Below are 20,307 nucleotides of genomic sequence, written 5' to 3'. Positions count from 1 at the left end.
TTTGTCGAGATTCTATCTTCTTTTTAATTTGTTATCAAGATGCTTTTTAACTTGTTAGCAGCAGCAACAATGATAGCGATTTCAAGTAGCCATTACTTTGTGCTCAGCACATACATGTGGATATTAGCACACTTAAACCTCATAATAACCCATTAAGGCAGGAGGTAACACCCAAGCACAAACGGGGGAAATTCAGTTTAACCCAAGCATCCTGGCTCCAAGTGGTGGCTCCAGTCTCTGGATAACCTGGGGGTGATATTTCAGGTCCAAAGATCAACATTGTAAGCCCTCTCCCATTATCCAAAAGAAATCACTGTAGCTGTTTCTGGTTAGTTCTTCCAGAGGTATTCTGTACATCCATGACTGTCCAGAAGGCACTGGGCAGTCTTGACAGGGGATATGGATAGGGATACTCTTGAATTCAAAGTGAATTGTGAATGTCAAAAAGAATCTGCGTGTATACGTTAACAGCTTAGCAAATACACACTGTGATTTAGCTTACTTGTTCTGAGTTAAGTCCTGGACAAATGGAGGGTTGATGCCGAACGACATCAACTACATTGCATATTCCAGGAAAGTTCCTGATGTTTACAGATGCTTACAGAATGAGGGAGGTTTTCAGGGAAGATGATGAGGGGGCGCAGACATCTCTAATCTCAAAGATGTGGCTGTCCCAGTGAGCAGAGGGGGTGTGGCAGCTCTGGGATGACTGCCTTGTTCTCCTCCTGGCTCGGTGAGAAGGTCCTCAGGATGTTTATCCACTGCCTTCTCTGATTGCCTGCATAAAGTGCAACAAAAGACTCAATCCATTGCTCGTTGGCATTTGTGGTGGAGGTGGGGGCACAGGTATCCTGGCCACTCATGTACACTAGGAGATACATGTTTTCTGACAGCTGATGTTCACTTTGCTTTCCAAATGACCATGTGGGTACTGACCATGGTTAGTCCAGGGACAGGAGGAGAGGAAAAAAAGTGGAAACTAAGGGTGTGGGGGCCTTTATGAAATACTCCACCTACCCCAATGATTCTGCTGTCCCCTTCAGATATGACTGCCAGTCCTGACCTGGGCTAAGTCACTATCTTAGGGCTTCCAGTTCCTTCCTCAATTTTCTGCAAAGCATGCTATTGCAAACAGCCCAAGGCACGTTTCCTTGGCCTCATAGACTGGAAGTGTTTATCTGGTTGTTCAACCTCATCTCCCCATGACCCACGTGTTTCCTAAGTCTTCAGAAGAAAAGACAGTTCACAGATGGACAACAGAGAGGACCGTTATTTGGACAGTTGCTCTTTGTCCTCGGGCATATGGCTTGGTGATCATAGGATGGCTCCTTCCAGAATCCCATCTTTGAGCGCCGGAGTCTAAGGCCGGCAGAAGGCTGCAGGCTGGAATGGCAGGGAAGATGCCCAGCCAACTGCTCTCTTCCTTTGGCAGGCGTCTCCCAGTATTTAACAAAGTGGGTCTCAACCATTCTTTGGTCCTTCAGTATGGTGACCGCTGATGCTGAGGTGGGCTAGACCCTTGAGTATCTCCGGTTGTTCTGGGGCTTCTCATTTTCTGTCTCTCTTACATTTCATTTCATTTCTTTTCTTATTTAATTTGTTGTGTCGTAGGTGGGTGGGTGGTGGTCAGAGGACAACTTGCTTGAGTATATTCTCTCCTTCCACTATGTTGGTCCTGGGATGACTCCGGTCATCAGGCTTGGTGGCCAACACCTTTACTCGCTGAGCCATCTCGAAGGTCCCCAAAGGGCTTTCTCTCTTACCTGTGGTTTAGAAAATAGTAGCCACCTCTTGCCTTTAGTAGCGCGTTGATTCAACACCTCACTCCACTGGAATCTGGCTTCAGTCCAAGGCCCCTCTCCAGTATTAATTAATTTACTTAATTCTCAAAACTTCTGTTCTATCGCCCACCGCCCCTCCTCTCTACCTCGCCCGCAGGTGCTCACTACCTGCTCCCCGCCCTCAGCACACTTTCCCTGTTTCCACCTGCCTCTTCTGAAATTCCCCATCAAGGCCTGAGGCCACCGGTCCCGTCACCACCTGTCTCCTCTTTCACCTGCAACTAACCTTTCGAGTGGGTTAAAACCTGAGGGTTGCGAAATCGCAGCAGCCACAGGCGACAAGCCAAGTTTCCAGAGCTGGAGTCGGGGTGTGCCCTCAAGGAGGCGTCCCACTGTCCCATGTCCCCTCTCACCGCGTCATCAGGGACATGCTCTCTGACCCGCTCTCCGGGAGGCGCCTTCTGGTCCTTCAGCTCAGATAGGGGAGGCGAGGAAGATCGGCGACCTGGGGGCGGAGGGGTGTGGCCGCCGTAGCCTATTTCCGCGAGCACCGCGAACCCGGTTCCGGGTGCTCCGCGCCAGCTTTCCCCATCCACGCGGCCCCGTGGGCTCCCGCCGCCCGCGACCATGCAGCCCCGTCGACCCCCGCCGCCGGCGCTGCTGCTGGGCCTCTGGCTGCTGCCTAGCCTCGCACTGGCCGCTACTGTCGCTGCGCCACCGGACCCAGAGCACACCGACGACGTTCCAGGGCAGCCCCCAGCCGTGGGGCTGCCGCGCGGGATCCTGCAACTGGCGGCGCGCGCTGCGTTGCACTTCTTCAACTTCCGCGCCAGCTCGCCCAGCGCGCTACGGGTGCTGGCCGCCGTGCAAGAGGGCCGCGCGTGGGTAAGTGAGCCGCGATGCGGCGGGACACGCTCGGGGACCCCAGCGTTCCCAGCTCGAGCTTGTTTCGCACGATAGGCGCGTAGCCCTCCAACGCTGTCTCTGCCTTTCCGGTATTTCCGAGGCCAGAAATATTTAGCGTGTTTGGGAACGTGAGAGAAGGGTCCCACGAACAACAGCCCCTGGTCGGGGTGCCCTGCGTGGGCTGCTGTTGGCATGCGCACTGTGTATCCACCCAATCCACCTATGGCTTAGGCTCTATGGCTCCTACCAAAGTAGGGGAGGTGTGTCCAAAAGCTAAGACAGCTCTCAGACAGGTTTGTAGAGTTTCGTTGTTCATGGCTGGCCACGGGGCAAGGCTTTGGGATAAAGTGGTAAGGTTACTCAGGGGTCTGCGCAGGGACCATTCAGTTCTGGTGGCCTCGTGATCTAAGCGGGGAGTGACAGAGCAGCAGTCTTCTACAGAACTGAAAGTGCAATGGAAAACTTTTCAGCTCTTAGATCGTTTGCTGATTTCCAGGCAGGTGCCACGGGCTGGGGTTTCTTATCCGGTCCCTTGTTCCGCGGGACGATGGGTTCTGGTCAGGTGTGCACGGGATTCGGCTTTGACAAACAGACTAGACACGAGTGGTGTAAGGGCTGAGTGTATTTCTTAAAACATGACATGAGGCTTTTACAATCATTGCAAAAGAGAAATGAAAAATCTGGCAGCTCAGTAGTCGAGGTACATCTGAGGCCACCTAAAACACACTAGGTCTAAAACAGCAGCCATCTCCTAGCACCCCCGGGCTCTGAGCATGTTCGGCCGCATGGGCCAATCCAGAGTCCTTGGGGGCTGCGGGTGCTCCAGCCAGGAGGGTAGAAGCTCGAATCTCAAATCCTCAATGCGGAATGCTCGAATCTCGAATGTTCAATCTCTTGAATCTCGACTGGTGCTGCACCCCCTAGGCCCAAGTACTCTGGGCCTGGGGGGCTACGGACTGCATAGATCTAAGTCTTGGTCCACCTAAGCTCTGGTTCTAGTCCGAATGCAAGCGAGTTTGAATGCTGAATGCAGACTCCTTAATCTAGAATGTTCAATGCTGCAGACACACACACACACACACTCTCTCAGATTAAGGTCCCGCCCATCCTAGGTAAAACGCCCACTATGTTAATCTTTTGGGGAAGTAGAGACAGTCTCTTGTTAATTCTTAGGAGTGGTTCAGCTGTAGTACATGACTGAGAATGAGGATTTTACTTGACCTTGTCCTGGGATAAGTCTCTCATTCTGTGAGCTTCAGTGCCCTACCCACAATGCTGGAGGCAATTAGTTAGAATGGCTTAACTTTCCAAGCCAGGGTTTGACTAGGATGTTGAAACATTGGTGAAGGTCAGAGAGCAATGTCCGAATTTTCTCTTACTAGCTGTAAAGAAATGATATCTTGGTGAGCTCCTAGCACACAAGTACGAGGACATATCTGGGCTACCTCTGAGTTTGGGGTGCCAGGCGACAATGCGGAGGCAGAAGACTGACTTTCCTTGAAGTTTATGCCTCAATTACCGCCGTCACGAAAAGTGTGCGTGGCAGGCAGGGGCTGTAGATATGGAGTTGTATGAAGGAAGCCACATTGCTCTCTTCATTAAACAGATTTTAAAAGTTACACAACTGCAGTGTCCCGAGGCAATGAGGCTCCCCGAATGTTCCACAAAGCCACAGACCCGAAGCCTTACATCTTCTGTAGAGCCGAGCATAAGATTTAAATTGGTGGGATGATAAAGATCATCCTCCATCTAGCATCAGATGATGTGAATCACCTTTTCGACTCTCAGCCTTATTTCCTTATTTCTAGAAGAAGGCAAACTATTATGTTTGTTATAAAAACAAAAACAAAAACAGCAACAACAAAACAATTTTTACTATCTCAGGGACAGTCCCTACTCTGAGCTGCAGAGAAATGATGTCACAACTTAAGAGCTTTTCTTCTTAGAGGAAAGAGGAGCACTGAAGGCAGCCTCTCTCGTTATTTGGGGGAGAATTATCGAGGTGGTGGCACATGCCTTTAATCCCAGCACTTGGGAGGCAGAGGCAGGCAGATTTCTGAGTTCAAGGCTAGCCTGGTCTACAGAGTGAGTTCCAGGACAGTCAGGACTATACAGAGAAACCCTGTCTCAAAAAGCCAAAAGAAAAAAACTAAAACAAAACAAAAACCAACCAAACAAACAAATGAACAAAAATCCCATACTGACAAAGTATACCAATTTTCAAATACCAGGGATTATTTTCCTTCAATCCAATATGATTTTTAAAAATCATAAAATAGGAATAGTGATGGCCACTGGGTAAAGGTGCCTGCTGGCAAGCCTGATAATGTGAGTTTGATCCTCTGATCAGGAGGTGGAAGAAGAGAACCGACTTCCCCAAGTTGTTCTCTGACTTCCACGTGCCTGCTATGGCATGCATATACACACGTAATAAATGCATGTAATTTTTTTTAAAAAAAACCCTAAAAGACCCTGCATTTCTGTGCTTTTTTAGCTACACCTTGGAAAAGGAGTCCTTGGCATCTTTACAAAAGACACTAGCTCTCAAAACCAGAAGAAAGCTCATTTCCTTTCCCTTTAGCCGGAGCTTCGGTGCTGTTCAGCATCTGTAGTAGTCTAATGCTTCTGAACTTCAAGGTGACCCTACCTTATCCCAAGCCCCATGAACGCAGATAAACATGGGAAGCAGGGCCCTGAAAAACAATGTTACATTTCCCCTTAACCTCCCTGACAGTTTAACACTTATGTGGTTTGTAGGAGCTAAAGGAAAGAGGCCAGTGTGCCAGGAGCCAATTTCTTCCATAAATCCAGGGAAACTGTTTTCCTTCAAAGGTTACTAAAAGTCCACCCTTAAAGGTGATCAAGCAGGCCAGTGTTGAGATGACAGACATCTGGCAAGGGCATGAAGGCTCTGTGAGAGTGGAGAAACTAGGACTGGCTTCCTGGATCTGTACCAGATGCTTCTGTTTACCATTTTATTTTATTTTATTTTATTTTTTTGTGGCCTTAGTTCAGATGTGGACACTAGACTAGCATCCTTAGGAAAGGCGTTTGGTTTTTGTTTGTAGTTTGCTGTTTTGTTTGTTTGGTTTGCATTCTTGTGGTTTTGAACTGCTCAGCCACTCAAGTGAGAACACAAACTCACCCTGGTTGTTGTTGGAACTTCAGCTCAAGAAGTTCAACTTCAGTGACAAGAGCAGCCACAGCATTCATCCAAAAAGGAAGGGTTGGTAGAAGGCTACCCTTCCTTTTCAGTCTTTTTAACCCATGGCACTTTGGTAGAACAATATACTATGCCAGGGGGAGCAAGTGGATGCCCGAGGAAGATAAGGAATCTCTCTTCATTTGGGGGTGAATACTTCTTTTCACATAAGAGCTGTGACTAAGTGAATTTATCAAAGTAAGGGCCCAGCAGCAACTTATTAAATCAGTTTATGGGAGTTCAGTTGTTTTAGTTTTGGGTTCTAGGGACTGAGTTTACAACCCCATATGTGCCAGGCACATGTCCTACCACTGAGCTGCCCTGGTTCTGTGTAATAAAATGATGTGAGCTATAGACCATGAGAATGCATGATTAAGCCAAGAGTGGTGTTTCAAATACGTGTGCATAAACTAGGACCTGATGAGGGATGCAATTCTTGATGTGTATTTCATCTTTGAAAAAAACAAAAAACAAAACAAAACAAAACAAAACAAAACAAACATGAAAGCCAGGCACCCAAATGATTCCAGCTCTAAAATTGCCTCCATTCTCTTTTTAGTGCTTCAGGAGTCCCCATTCTAGAAACACTGTTGCCCTCTGGTGGTCAGATGCAATAATCACTGCAGATTATGGGTTAAGAAAGATCAAGAACCTGTCTCAGGTTTCCTAATTGCAGAGACTTTACAGCCGCCTGTGTTCTCTGCTACCCCTGCCTGATGTCACCTTGTTCCTGGCCATACACTACCTTTTCATGATCAAAATTTTCAACTTTCCTGCTACTACACAGAACAGCCTCAAGACTCCAGTGGGCGTGGAGAAGATTCCAGGCAGTAGTGAAGTTCTTAGGTACTGGTTGTCCTGGATCAGAGCCAGGGGGTTTCTCCATTAATAGATGCATTGCTTTCACTGAAATTTTGGGGATTTGAGGACAGTCTCCTGGGCATGTACTTCCTAGGAAAGCCAACTCATTCTGGAATCAGCTGGGTTTGGGAAATTGACAAATGCCCCATTTCTTATCCCAGACCAGACACAATGCAAACAGCCGGGCAAAATGCAGTGGGAGAAGGGGATTACCCATGCTTTATTCCAATAAAAACCAGTGAGTGTGAATGGATCCTTTTAGTTTTATGGAGGGCCCTTTAACTGGAACTCCATGGGGTTTTTCTAGCAAGAAAATGTGTCCATAGCACATCATTTATGTTTCCATTTTGGTTCCCTGCAAGCAGGGTGTGTGCTTGGAAAGGGTGTGATGCCTAATCCTCAAGCCTTACTTTCCCTCCCTCTGCTATCCTGGCTCACTCAAAACAGCAAGAGTTGAAGAGACAAACTCATCAATTCTTTCTGGGGCATTTAACTTGGATTTTGTGAGTGTGCTTGCTAGTTTGATGATGTTGGTGGTGGTGGTTTTGGGTTTGTTTGTTTGTTTGTTTTTTGTCATCTTGACAAAAACAAAGTAAAAAGGAACCTCAACTGAGATCTTCATCAGATCAGCCAACAGCTAAATCTATGGGGGTGTTTTCTTGGTCTAGCCCCTGGGCAAGTGGTCTCAGGTTGGTTTTTTTTTTTTTTTTTTTTTTTTTTAAGAGTGGGTGCTGAGCAGCCCATAGGGAGCCAAGTAAAGCCCTGTGACCTTTGCTTGAGCTCCTGCCTTGGCTTCCCTCAATGATAGACTGTTCTGGGAAAGTGTAAACCAAAGAAATCCTTTCTTCCCCAAGTTGCTTTTGGTCATGATCTCTGTCAAAGCAGAGGGAAGCAAATAAGGTCAATGGCCTCGACACAATTTTATACCTATTTTTCACCGATCACCCAACATTAGATTTCTAATTAGATAGTAAGTGAATCGCAAGTGGCCAGCTCATAGGCATGTGGGCAAGTCATCTGGCTTTTGGTAAGCATCAGGCCATGCGTGTCAGGCCAGAAGGTAGAGCAGTGGCTGTACTTCTAGGATTCAAAGTAGCATGGATCTGAAGCAGGAGCAAAATTTGTCCCCTGGGCCATACAGATCCAAGTGCACATACTCCACTAAGAGAGAACCTTATCACTTTTCCATCTACAGAGCACTTTAGTCCAGTATTAGACACCTAATTACAGCTCTTCTTAAAGGCTTGCCTCCATTAATGTCAATAATTTAGAGTCAGTCTTAAGAATAGGAAAGCAATGCATTATGCAGAATGCATTACATAGATGCTAACACTGGGGACCTCAAGAGGCTGTGGTGCATATGCAGGAGGAGAAATAATAAAAAAAGGAAAGTGAAAGCATGTTTTCTTTCACTGAAAGAAAGCTCTTAACTACTTTTAGGGCCTTCACAAGACAGCAGCCATATCAAAGGCATCCCTGTGTGGACCAGGCTAGCTTCAGACCTGCACCCTGCCTAATGGGGTGCTGAGGTCACTGTGTAACTTCTGCTCCCTCCTCACTGGACAGAGGAGACCTTAGAAGGCTAGCTTCTAGCTAGCCTTTCCTTCCACCATGGGCTCAAAGATGAACCAAGCTGCGGACAGGTCCTGGCAATTTCCCTTCTGGTTTTCCACCCCGAGTCAAGAACTCCTATCCAGAGTCTGCCAAATGGAAGTCAACACACCTTCCATCTTGGCCCACTGAGTCAGGCTGCTAATGCACAGCGTCCACAGGAAAAGATTTCCTTGTGCTCCACTGGCTCTGGCTTGTTCTGACAGTAACCGACTTTTGTAATATAAACTCAGTTTGTTTTATCAACCCTTGACTGGAAGGAGAAAATGCAATAATATAATTCCAGGGTATAATGTAATATGCAGTCTGTCCAGAACCTAAGAATGGTACAACAATTTTTAGTCACAAATGAGTTATTTTTCTTCAACTGAGCCTGACTCATAAAAGAAGCCTTATGAGATGGGGAGGTTTGCCTTTCTTGGAACAGCATGGCATTTATGTTTTCTCACCAAAGATGAAGCGGGACGGGACATTTAGAAACAGAATGTTAGAGCAGTGGGTCCCAGCGGTTCAAGGGGAGACTAGAAGCCGCTGAGCTCTTAACAGTACAATCTGCTGCTTCTCATTTGCCCACCTTCCCACCATGAAAACATGGAAAGTCCCAGGTGTGGCCCTAAAGCAAAAGGAGTGGGACTAGGATTTAGCCAGCAATGGCAGAGAGGAGAAAGGAGGCAGGATTTTGCTGGAGCACAGGAATTCCTTTTGCACGTGAGCTCCGTCGGGTATCTTGTCACTCAAGTTCTTGTGTTGTAAATGAGTTTACAGGGTTAAATTTGTGACTGTGCTCTAAAGGTGGACATCTGCCATTTATCTTTCAGTCCCCCTGTTTCTATACTCTCTTATACTTTTATACTCACACCCCACAGACCAGTGATTTATACAATAATTCAGAAACAAAGCAAAAACGGAGAAGCCAGTACCATAGGTTAGAACCTAGGAAGATTCTCTCCAGATACAACCTCTTGGATCCATTAGTATGAAAATAACTTTGTGGTTAATGATGAACAGCTTTTACTGAAAAAAAAAAAAAAAACCCGAATTAGTAGAACTGCACTTAGAACCTGTGCTTTTTACTTTTTGATGCCTACACAAATGCCATATATAGCAGCTGGCACTGCCACAATGGTTCTCACTTTCTGCGGTTTGTTACTGATGGTCAGTAGCAGAAATACTAAGTGGGAATTTTTAGAAATAAATGATTGCTAAGTTTTAAATTCCTTTTCATCCTGATAGTATGAAATATCATGCTAGCCCACTCTGTCCTGCCCTGTTTTGAATCACCAGTTGTCTAGTTGTGCCCACACTGTAAATGCTACCCACCTGCTAGACCCCTGGTGGCTATCCAGCTATCAGATCACCTGGCACAGCACCATAGTGCTTCTGGTGAAGCAGTTTTATCTACTAAGGATGCTAGAGTTAACAGTAACAAAATGTTAAGTGTTATCATTGAATATTATATTTGTTCTAGTTTATTATTGTTCATTCTCACTGTATTAGTCAGGAATTAGTCCCTCATGAAACAGAACCTATAAAGTGTACATATAATTTAGTATGGATTTATTAGCTTGTCTTACACAGTGAGAGGCAGGATAGTCCCAAAGCAGAATGGAAAGCCCGTGAAACCAGTGGCTGCTCACTTCCAGAACGTACTTCTAAGAAGAAAACAAGCCAATGATTCAGTCCTAACGTGAGGCCGAAGTCCCAGAGAGTAACTGCGGAAGTGTATATTCAAAGGCTGACCAATCTTGAGTCCATAAATAATGGCCTCAGTAAGAATGCCTATCCGGGATATTAACTGTACCAGAACACAGTATACATGTATGGAATTGTGAGAGAACAAAATTTACTATTAAAAGTAGTCACTCAACTTCTTTCAAAAGCTTAAATAAATTCTAAACAAAGTGCTGCATAGGTCCAGAGGAAGAGAAGTCCCGAGTATGTAAGCTTTCTCCTCCTTTCATCTCTCTGTTGTGTCTGCACTTCCAGCTTGTTAGACCCACGTTCAGGATGTGTCTGTCCATCCTTCTCCATCTCATTCATCATATGACAATCATCTCTAGAAACTCTCACAGGCACACCCAAAAGTGTGCTTTACTAATTTTCTAGGCATTTCTCAATCCAGTAAAGTTAACAACTAAGATTAACCTAGTAATTCCTTACTATGCCTAAGTTGTTGGCAGTATCATAGGCATGCATTTATAAGGAAAACATGACCTATGGGGCTTGTTATTGCCTGTGTTTCCAGGCATCCACTACAGGTCTTAGGACACACACCTGCTGTGCTGTCTAATATCGGTTGTCAACTTAACTACATCTGGAATTAACTAAAGCCCAAGCAGCTGGGTACACCTGTGAGAAATTTTTCTTGATTGACTCATTGAGGTTGGAAGACCCACCCTAAATCTGGGATTGTGTGAAATCAGAAGACTCCCCTTAAATCTGGGCCACACCTTCTGGTGGCAGCTCACCTAAAAGGACATGGGAGAGCAGAGCTTTTACTCTGCCTGTTCCCTCCCTCTCGCTGACTAGTTTATCTATGCTGTTGCTGAGGTGTTTCATCACTGGTGTTAAAATGGGATTCTTTGGGACTCTCACATAGACTGATGACTGGCTGAGACATCCAGCCCCAAGGGCTAACTATCTACTGGATTTTTGACCTTTCTGTTAAGAGACAGTCATTGTTGGACTAGCTGGGTCATAGCATGGAAGCCATTCTAATAACCCCAGTGGAAGCCATTCTAATAACCCCAAACCTCTTTTGGAGACAGTGCCCCTCTACATAGTCCTGGCTGCCCTGGAACTCACTGTGTAGACCAGGCTGGCTTCAAACGCCCAAGGATCACCTGCCTCTGTCATTAAAACCGTACACCTGAAGCAGCGGGTAGACTTAGCACCTTGATTTCTGAAGTGTCCTAGCTTGATTCTCCAGAGACTCCAGGTGTTCACACTGTCCATGCTTTGAAGGAAGTCCCCGATTCTGATGAGGCCCTCACTTTACTACTGAATGGGAACTCTGGTTGCTAGACTTGCTGGTCACTTCCTGTCCCTCAGAACTAAAGCAGGCCCACCCAGCAGCTAGAAAGAACTTTTCCAAGTGTGGTCCTGGGGCCAGCAGCCTTGATATCAGCTGGGATTTGTGGAAATGCAAGTTCTCAGACTCCACCCCAGACTGACTGAATTAATCCTCAGTGGGTGGGCCAGCACACAGGGTTTTAGCAAGCCCCCTGGGGCATTCTGGCGAACACTCATAATACAAGAATAAAGTCATTCAAAGAGACCTCCTCTAACCTGGCCCCTGCCCAGTACTGTGACCTCAACCCCAAGTCTACCCCACGTCAATGTGTTAACTCTCCAGCTGGGCTACTCCTGAGTAGTGGCTCACATTCCTGTCTGGAACAGTTCTTCTTTCTCTTGCTTATGTTGGTCCTAGTTTTTTTCTGGTACATTCCACAGCTATCCTGAGCCATGCTTCCATTCACAATTTGTCCAAAAGGGTCTATCCTTGGGGTTCCTTCTACATCTTTGTGTCCAAGCTGTTAAGGATTGTATTGTATCTTCCCAAAGGGATCTGTGGAAGTCCTAACCCAGCTGGTGAGTGCTCCCTTACTGCAAAGAGAGTCTCGGGAGATGTAATCAAGGGACATGCAGTCATACTGCATTAGCCTAGGCCTCAAATCCAGTGACTTCTGTCCTTATAAAAGGGCCATGAGAAGATATGGGCAGCCGGAGGGAAGAACTGCATTCAAAGCAGAGACAGAGACTGGAGTGATGATGCAGTTGCAAGCCAGGGATGCCAGGGACTGGGACCCACTACCTAGAGCCAGGAAGAGGAAAGATGGCTTCCACCTGCAGTCTCAAATAGTCCTGCTGACACCTTGACCCTGGACTTCTAGTCCTCAGAACTGTTAGAGGAAAACTGTTGTTTTAAGCCACCCAGTTTGTGGTCCTTTGCTATGAAACCCTAGCAATCTGGCACACAGACCCTCCTGGTCACTCCCTCCCAGAGAAAGGTTCTCATCTCCAGGAGCTGGTTTGCAGGCACAGCACAAGGTCCACCTCAAGCCAAGGCTTCGTCTCACCTCTTCCTCATGCACATACACCAGCAGCCGGCTTGCAGTCTCTCTTTTCCAAGAAGGGGACTGCTGAGATTGGCTTTTGTAACTTCTGTGCTTGCACTCTGAGAAGGATGGGCTCTGGGGGTAGGTCACATGTGACAACTGATAGCTCTTGACTGGGCAGTTCCTTGTTCTGTGACAAGTTGCCTGTTTCTTCATGTATAAAATGGCAATAGTGAGAATATCCTACCTCAAGGCTTGGTGATGTGAGTTCCTGTGCAGGATCTATGTGAAGTCAGATAGGGCAGAGAGTAGAATGGTAGATGTACATGGATGGATGGGTGGCAAGATAGATAGATGGACAGATGGATGAACAGACAGACAGTAGGTGGATGGATGGATGGGATTGACTGACTATAATAGGTACAGACATAGAACTCAATCCATCCCTCCCTGTGCCGTGCAGGGTGCTTTTATACATAAATACTAAATAAAGACATGGTATTGATTTGATAAGGATCTGAGGAGCATGTCTCTTACCAAAAAAGAAAGATCGATGGATGGTGAATGTAGGTCTTTGAAGGCACCACATTGTATGCTTCTCAAATAGGACTTTGAAAGTAGGGTTTCCACACTGCCAAACGACTGCAAGTCCAGCGCGAGAATCCAGAAGGACAGACAGTACAGTCAGGAGAGGCAGACACAACTCTTTCATGGCCACTGGAGAGCAGGCACTAAGGGTTCTGCAAACAAATGCTCAAAGCCCAGATTCAAATATAAACTATACATTGCTAATGATCCAGGTTGTAAGGCATTATGTTCTAGCCTGGAACATATAAACTTTGTTCACCCAGAATTAAAAGGAAGTCTGCAGTAAGGAGCTGCTAATTCCACTTTGGTAGTCACATGACCACTTGCTTTGTTTGCCTCTTCTTAGCAAAGGACTTTATTCTGGAAAACATGAGAATAATGCTCTCTGCCTCCGGTTCTATTTAAGAGAAGTGGGATGGCCTCATCTGTTTTGCAGATGGTCAGTTTGGGTGGCATGAGATCTTGGGCATTAGATACTCTGATCTTCATTGCAGCCTGCTGCCTGTGGTGGGAAAGCTAGGGCTGGCTCCCCTGTGCCCTGTGTTGGATTCAGCTCCAATAAAATGAATTGAATGGTCTCACTTTTCACAACACAGATGTAGCAAGCAGCCTGTTGTTTGAGATGCTGAGAAAGACTGTGTGAGCAAGAGGGGCAAGAGGGGCTCAGTTGATCATGAGTAGCTATTCCAGGACCTGGGAGTTGGGCTGGATTTAAAACCTTGCATTGTGTTTCACACATCCCTGGACCCAGTGAGAAAACTATGAAAACATTAAGCTATGAAATGGGGGCACTTATACCAAATCACTTTGGGTTGGATTAATGCTTTTAAGTTCTCTAGGGTTTTCTTTTGTTTTTGTTTTTGTTTTAAGAGTTATTTATTTATCTTATGTATATAACTATAGTGTCTTCATATACACCAGAAGACGGTATCAGATCCCATTACAGATGGTTGTGAGCCACCACATGGTTGCTGGGAATTGAACTCAAAACCTCTAGAAGAGCAGTCAGTGCTCTTAATTGCTGAGCCATCTTTCCAGCCCAGCTTTTGTGTGTGTGTGTGTGTGTGTGTTTTTAAAGGCCTGTTTGTAAATTTGTTTTTGGAAAGGTACAGGGATGGGGTGGGGGTCAGGGATATTGAAGAAGCAACTTCCTGGTTTAAAGTCTGTACTTTACTTTCCTTAGTGATTAGGGCTTGGGGTGGGGGAGAGAAATCATTTTTATGCTTGTCCTCATACCCACTACCCTCCCAGTGACAACTTCCTATTTGTAACTGTTTTATGGAAGATATGTTGGTCTGTGTGCAAATCAAGGTTTTTAGGATTTGTCCATGTTGCTGAACAAGTATCTGCTTTGTTCCCTAGGTTTGCTGTGTACTATTCCATGTTAGCTATTTGAAGTCAGCCTCTAACACCAGCATACCACACGATATCTCAGTGAATACCCTCATGAATCAGCCCATTGTCAATCTGCTCACAGCTTCTCTGAGACATACAGGGTAGGGTTTCTAGGTTGGAGAATGCCCATACAGATTTGGTTTGGTCAATTATGAAGATTGGTGACCCCCAGGCCGTACCAGGGAAACCTCCCAGTAGCCAGACAAGGCAGTTGTAACCCCAAGTCATGACCTACAGCAGATCCCATCTACCTTGCCATGGCTCGTATCTAGGAGCTGCACTGTGATAATCCACTTTTTTTTTTTTTTTACTTTGAATTTCCTTCTAATGATTTCAAACAGGTTTTCCAAGCTGTCTTAGAATACTTAGCTCATGGAGAGTGTTCAGGAAGTACTCAGTGCTGGCCAAGTCTGATGTCTGCTGTTGTTTTGCAAACAGGAGCATTTCAAATGATCCTTGATGCTAGTATGTTATCTCAATATAAAATGCGTCTCTGGCATTGAATTATGGTCACTTGTTACTAAACAATGTGGATATGTCCTGAGAATTTCAGTGTTAGGCCATTTGTTTTTGTATGACCATTATAGTGTGTCATCACACAAAGATAGATGGAATAGGTCACTCAGAGTAGCTCATTAAGGCAACCAAGAGATGCATGAAGACAAACTGTGCACAGCTGCTGCCAACCTAGCACATCATATTGTTTGACCACAGATTTTTCTCTTTTTAGGTAGAATATATTCTAAAATGTTAAAAGCATACCACAATAAGCACATGACCAAGAACATGATAATGTATTACCAAGTGCTGTATATTATATGTAATTCAAGAGGCTACACTTTTAAGATCAATGTGTGTGTGTGTGTGTGTGTGTGTGTGTGTGTGTTTAGGAGCCATGAAGACTAGAAAAGGACAACAGACCTTCTGAAGCTAGACTTCAGATGCTGTGAGCCACCTATTATGGCTGCTGGGAACCAAACTCAAGTCCTCTGAAAGAGCAGTTAACCACTGAGCCATCTTTCCAGCCCATGTGCTACATTTTTATTCAACCAGAGTGGCATATTAATCTTATAGAACCACATATATGTGGTTCATGGTTAACCAAATAGCACTGTGCATAACATGTGACTAATGTACAATGTCTTTTAGTACCTTCCTTTTTAAAATTCAGATTTACTTATTTGTATGTATGTGTTACTTGTATGTATGTCTGTGCAGCCCACGTGTGCCTGAGGCACACGCATTGTAAGAGATCATGAGAGCCCCTAGAACTAGAGTTAAGGATGGTTGGGAGCCATCATGTAGGTGCAGGGAATTGAACCTGGGTCCTCTATTAGATCAGCTGGTGCTCTCCATCACTGAGCCACCTCTCCAGCCCCTCCTGAGTACCTTCTAAGGGACTTGTGTCAGCACAGCAAGTACTTCTGACCACATGCACTTCATGGTCCCCACCTTGGCCCAAGCCCCTCTGCGCTTGTGTCCCCTCGGGAAGCTAGCTCCTGTGTTCTGTTCTATCCTACCTCCTTGCTGTGGGTATCCATTTTCTTTTCTCACACCAGAGGCCTTCTTAAAGCCCCCTTTGCCCCCTCCATAAGTCATGCTCACTATAACCTGCTAGGCAACCCTTGCCCACCTAGTCAGCTGCCCCCTGCACTGGTTTTAGCCCTTCTTTCCTTCAGTTCCCCAGGCTGTTCCTCAGGCCCTCCAACCCTCCCCTTCCCCCTGTGTGAGATGACTTACCGCTCCAGTCCCCACCCCCAAAGTCAGCTCCTCTTCAGTCTTCAGAGTTGAACTCAAACGTCACCTCCAGACCACTAGCTTGGATCAGTCATCCTTTCAAAGCTCATAAGTCAACTCTAATCAGATTGCCATGTCCACAGTGACATATAAATGAGTCCTTTCTGCTCTAGGCTACCCAAGGGCAGACAGTGGTATTGTTTTGGCCTGATTTGCCTTCACCTAGCCTAGGGTGGGAGTAAGGCAGACACTGCTAAATGAGAAGGCTGCCAATCAAGGACGGTGAGAGTCAAAGCTCAGGCCCCACCCCAGATGAAGGCAGCCCCCCATCTTGTGCTGACTCCAGGGGCTTATCTCACACAGGCCAGCTAAGTAGCTTGTGACTCTGGGTAAGGAAGAAGGGACAGGCTTCGGGGAGATTAGATAAGACTTGATACACGATAAAGGACAATTATAAGTACTAGAATCCTATTTTGGATACAATGGAGAATCGTTCCAGGGTATCAAAGCAAATCCAATAGCCAAGAAAGTAACACTTCAGAGAGGCTGGCTCATCTGGAACCTTGAAGAACCTGGCCCTGGTTCCCTTCTTCCCGTCCCTCCCAAAGAAGAGTCTATTGGGCCCTCACTTAGCTTCATATATTTCCAAACACATACTCTTAAGCCCCTCACCACCTGAATCCCAGCCCTCCAGGACAGAGACGGGTGGATCTCCATGAGTTTTAAACAGTGCTTTTCAGGCTAGCCAAGGCTACAAGTCAGACCCTATCTCAAACAAACAACAACAAAAAATCAATGAATGTGCAGAATTATTTAAGAAGAAGGAAGCCCCCTCCCAGGAGTGCCAATCAGCAGCCCTGATCTGTTATTGACATGAAGGCTGGTGTTCCTCTTGTCTCTTCTCTTTCTCTATCTTATCCCTGGAGGATCACGTCTACTTCTCTGCTTTGACCAACTCTGCTAAGTCTTCTTGCACACCTCAGATACTTCTCATCCTGCTTGGCTCCTTCCTCTTTCTCTTCTCTCACAGTGTTCCCCTCTGCTCCTGCCCCTGTCATCTGAAAATCTGAAGGCCGTTCTGGCTCCTACAGAGAAGACAGCACTGGAGAGTTATGACAGCCTAGGGAACATGCCAGGTCCTCAGGGTCACACGTGGATCCCAGAGCCAGAGCAGCAAGCCTTTAAAGGCCTCGAACCTGTGGGCAGGCAAAGTTGCCTTTTTCGGGCTCTGACCCTTCCCTTGATATACCAAATTCTATCCTGTTTCTACCTTTTTGTTGAGCTAATGATGACTCAAGAGTTAGTACCGAGCAGGGCAGTGGTGGTGCATGTCTTTAATCCTAGCACTTGGGAAGCAGAGGCAGGCAGATTTCTGAGTTCAGCCTGGTCTACAAAGTGAGTTCCAGGGCTATATAGAGAAACCCTGTCTGGGGGGGGTAGGGGGGAGCTGGTAAGATGGCTTAGCGTGTATAAATGCTTTCTCTGTTAAACCCTCCAGGCGAGAATGAGACCACTACCACAATTTTTTGAGCCAAATTCAAAACAGGCTTTATTAAATACTGGCCAGGACCATGGATAATAGACAACTCCATACCTAGGATTCCCAGAGATTGGCACCAATTTATATTAGTCACCGGCTTATAAAGGCAGACCCCACAAAGCTATATATTTCCTGGCTTCATCCAGTCAGAAGCAAGCATACGCCCTGACATGTACCAAGCACAAGTCTACATGTGACCAAGCACACATCCTGTGCAGTTGGTGCAACCAAGCTTGTTTACAGAAGCAAAAACATGGAGCTTGTTATCTTACATGAACAACAACCCCCAGCATTCCGAGGAAGTTATTTGTCATTGAGCAAGTGGGACTTACAGGTTAGAGGCATTTTGTATGTATGTATGTGTGTATGTATGTGTATATGTATATATACATACACACACACACATATATATGTATATATATAGCAAAATAATTTAAGGTCAAAACATAACTTTAGCCATCATACCTTTGAGCTTATTGACCTGCGTTTGGTCCCTGACACCCACAAGGCAGAAGGAGAGAACCATCTCTGACCTCCTTCACACACACACACACACACACACACACACACACACAAAGAAATATAATTTAGAAATTTTAAAAGCTTACTTCAGGCCTTGCCTGCTGCAGAAACCCTTCCTAAAGTTAGGACTCATACTCAGGCTGCCCTCAGCCACACTGACTGCCAGTGGCTTCCATGCCAGAAGTAGGTTCTGGGCAAGCTGGCTAAGATTGTGTGTCTCTTAGCTCCCACTGCCTGATGTAGGAATGGAAGGACAGACAGACTTCTGTGTGGCTTTGGTAACATATTGAAAGCTTACAAGGAACCCCATACAAACACCATTCTCTTCCACAAACAGCTATGCATCTCCATATTTAAATATTTTCTACATAAATAATTGCCATTCACTCCTATCTCTTATCCAGATGTAAAAGTAGGATGGTATCTGATCTATTTAAGATAAAATAACTATGTTTATTTTATCATTGTGTCCTTGGGCCAAAATTCAGAGGAAACTAATGATAAAATTCCATCTAATCAGTATTATGTGAGATGACTTCAGCTCTATATAACACAAAATTCCCTTTTTTCTAGATAATACTTTTTAATGATCATTTTGTTTTGTTTTTTAAATGATGGAAAATAATATAAAAATTCTAGATAATTTAAGTGTACTCAAAAATATGTGCTAGAACTAATTCAGAAGCTTAAAACATGCAAACATGCATAGTGAGGTTGCCTGCCTGCTACAAGGGGAGGTATGTCAACAGCTTTTGGTAGCAACAAGTGTTTAAGACGATCAATTCATAAAGGGATAAAGCTTTATTTTTGACTCACAGTTTCAGAGTTTCAATCCATGATGGCTCCGTCTCACAGTAACTGAGGGGAGAAAGCACACATCACAGGCCCACTTCATGGCCTGGAAGGAAAGGATAGGAAAAGAAGCCAGGCAGTGGTGGCACACACCTTTAATCCCAGCACTTGGGAGGCAGAGGCAGGCGGATTTCTGAGTTCGAGGCCAGCCTGGTCTACAGAGTGAGTTCCAGGACAGCCAGGGCTACACAGAGAAACCCTGTCTCAAAAAACCAAAGAGAGAGAGAGAGAGAGAGAGAGAGAGAGAGAGAGAGAGAGAGAGAATAAGCAAGGTCTCTTGCAATGACATGTGTCAGTGACCTCAAGACATACTATTGGACCTCTCCTTTTAAAGTCCCACCTCTCCCTCCCAGTGGCACCTTGAGGCACGAAGCCTTAAAACTTTTAGCATGGGATTTAGGGAACACTTAATATCTAGACTATAGCAAAGAGCATAAGATCTGAAAACCCCTCCATTATTTCTGCCTGTAAGGCATTGCTAGATCTAAACATGGCTGCCTGACTGTCCTTTAGCCCCCAACTTAGATACTGCACTGTCTCAGGCACCTCCCTGGACCACTCTTTCTTTGTGTTCTCACCTGAAAGTTCACTGTTCACTTGTTGCCTGTATGCCATTGGGCCAAGCATGACACAGGAAGCCTCCGTCTACGGTCCTGTTGATGTTGCCTCTGTGCCCATATCTGGGCCTGGGGCAGGTGCAGAAGACCCAGGGGAGGAGGGAACTGCCACCCAGCCTGTGTCCGCGGTGGTTTCTCATTTAACTACGCTCACAAATGTCAGCGTCCACTCTGGATTCTTCCCGCTTCCTTTCCCCAGCTGTGTCTTTCTGAGTAGGTGTCAAACCATAAACAGAACAGTCCAGTCAGATCAAAGCCTCTCCTTTTCAAGCGTCTCCAGCTTTACTCAGGCATATAGACAGAACCCCACTGACACACCACAGTGCCCTTGAGTGTCATGCTTTTAATATTTTAAAAAAGTTTATGTGTAGGCGGGGCAGTGGTGGCCTACGCCTTTAATCCCAGCACTTGGGCGGCAGAGGCAGGAGGATTTCTGAGTTCAAGGCCAGCCTGGTCTACAGAGTGAGTTTCAGGACAACCAGAGCTATACAGAGAAACCCTGTCTCGAAAAACCAAAACCAAAACCAAAAACAAACAAACAAAAAAACATTTAAATAGGCGGGCTGGCAAGATGGCTCAGCAGGTAAGAGCACTGACTGCTTTTCCGAAGGTCCTGAGTTCGGATCCCAGCAACCAC

The 20,307-nt window shown here is 45.8% G+C and overlaps 1 protein-coding gene across 2 annotated transcripts in view; it reads left to right on the top strand.

Moving 5' to 3' along the window:
- The first annotated feature begins 2,236 nt into the window (after positions 1-2,236).
- The window catches only part of Rarres1 (retinoic acid receptor responder 1), a 35,596-nt gene continuing 17,525 nt past the window's right edge, over positions 2,237-20,307 (top strand). Inside the window, exon 1 of one of the 2 annotated variants that reach the window (XM_031374055.1) lies at positions 2,237-2,666. In XM_031374055.1, the coding sequence (XP_031229915.1) occupies positions 2,409-2,666 (258 nt within the window). In that variant the 5' untranslated portion in view covers positions 2,237-2,408. The remainder of the gene's footprint in view (positions 2,667-20,307) is intronic. The other variant, XM_031374054.1, reaches the window with a different exon arrangement.

This window comes from Mastomys coucha, unplaced genomic scaffold (genome assembly GCF_008632895.1).
Source record: "Mastomys coucha isolate ucsf_1 unplaced genomic scaffold, UCSF_Mcou_1 pScaffold16, whole genome shotgun sequence".
NCBI classification, from domain to species: Eukaryota; Metazoa; Chordata; class Mammalia; order Rodentia; family Muridae; genus Mastomys; species Mastomys coucha.
Note: the sequence above shows the minus strand (reverse complement) of the source record. Positions and strands in the feature narration are given on the sequence as shown.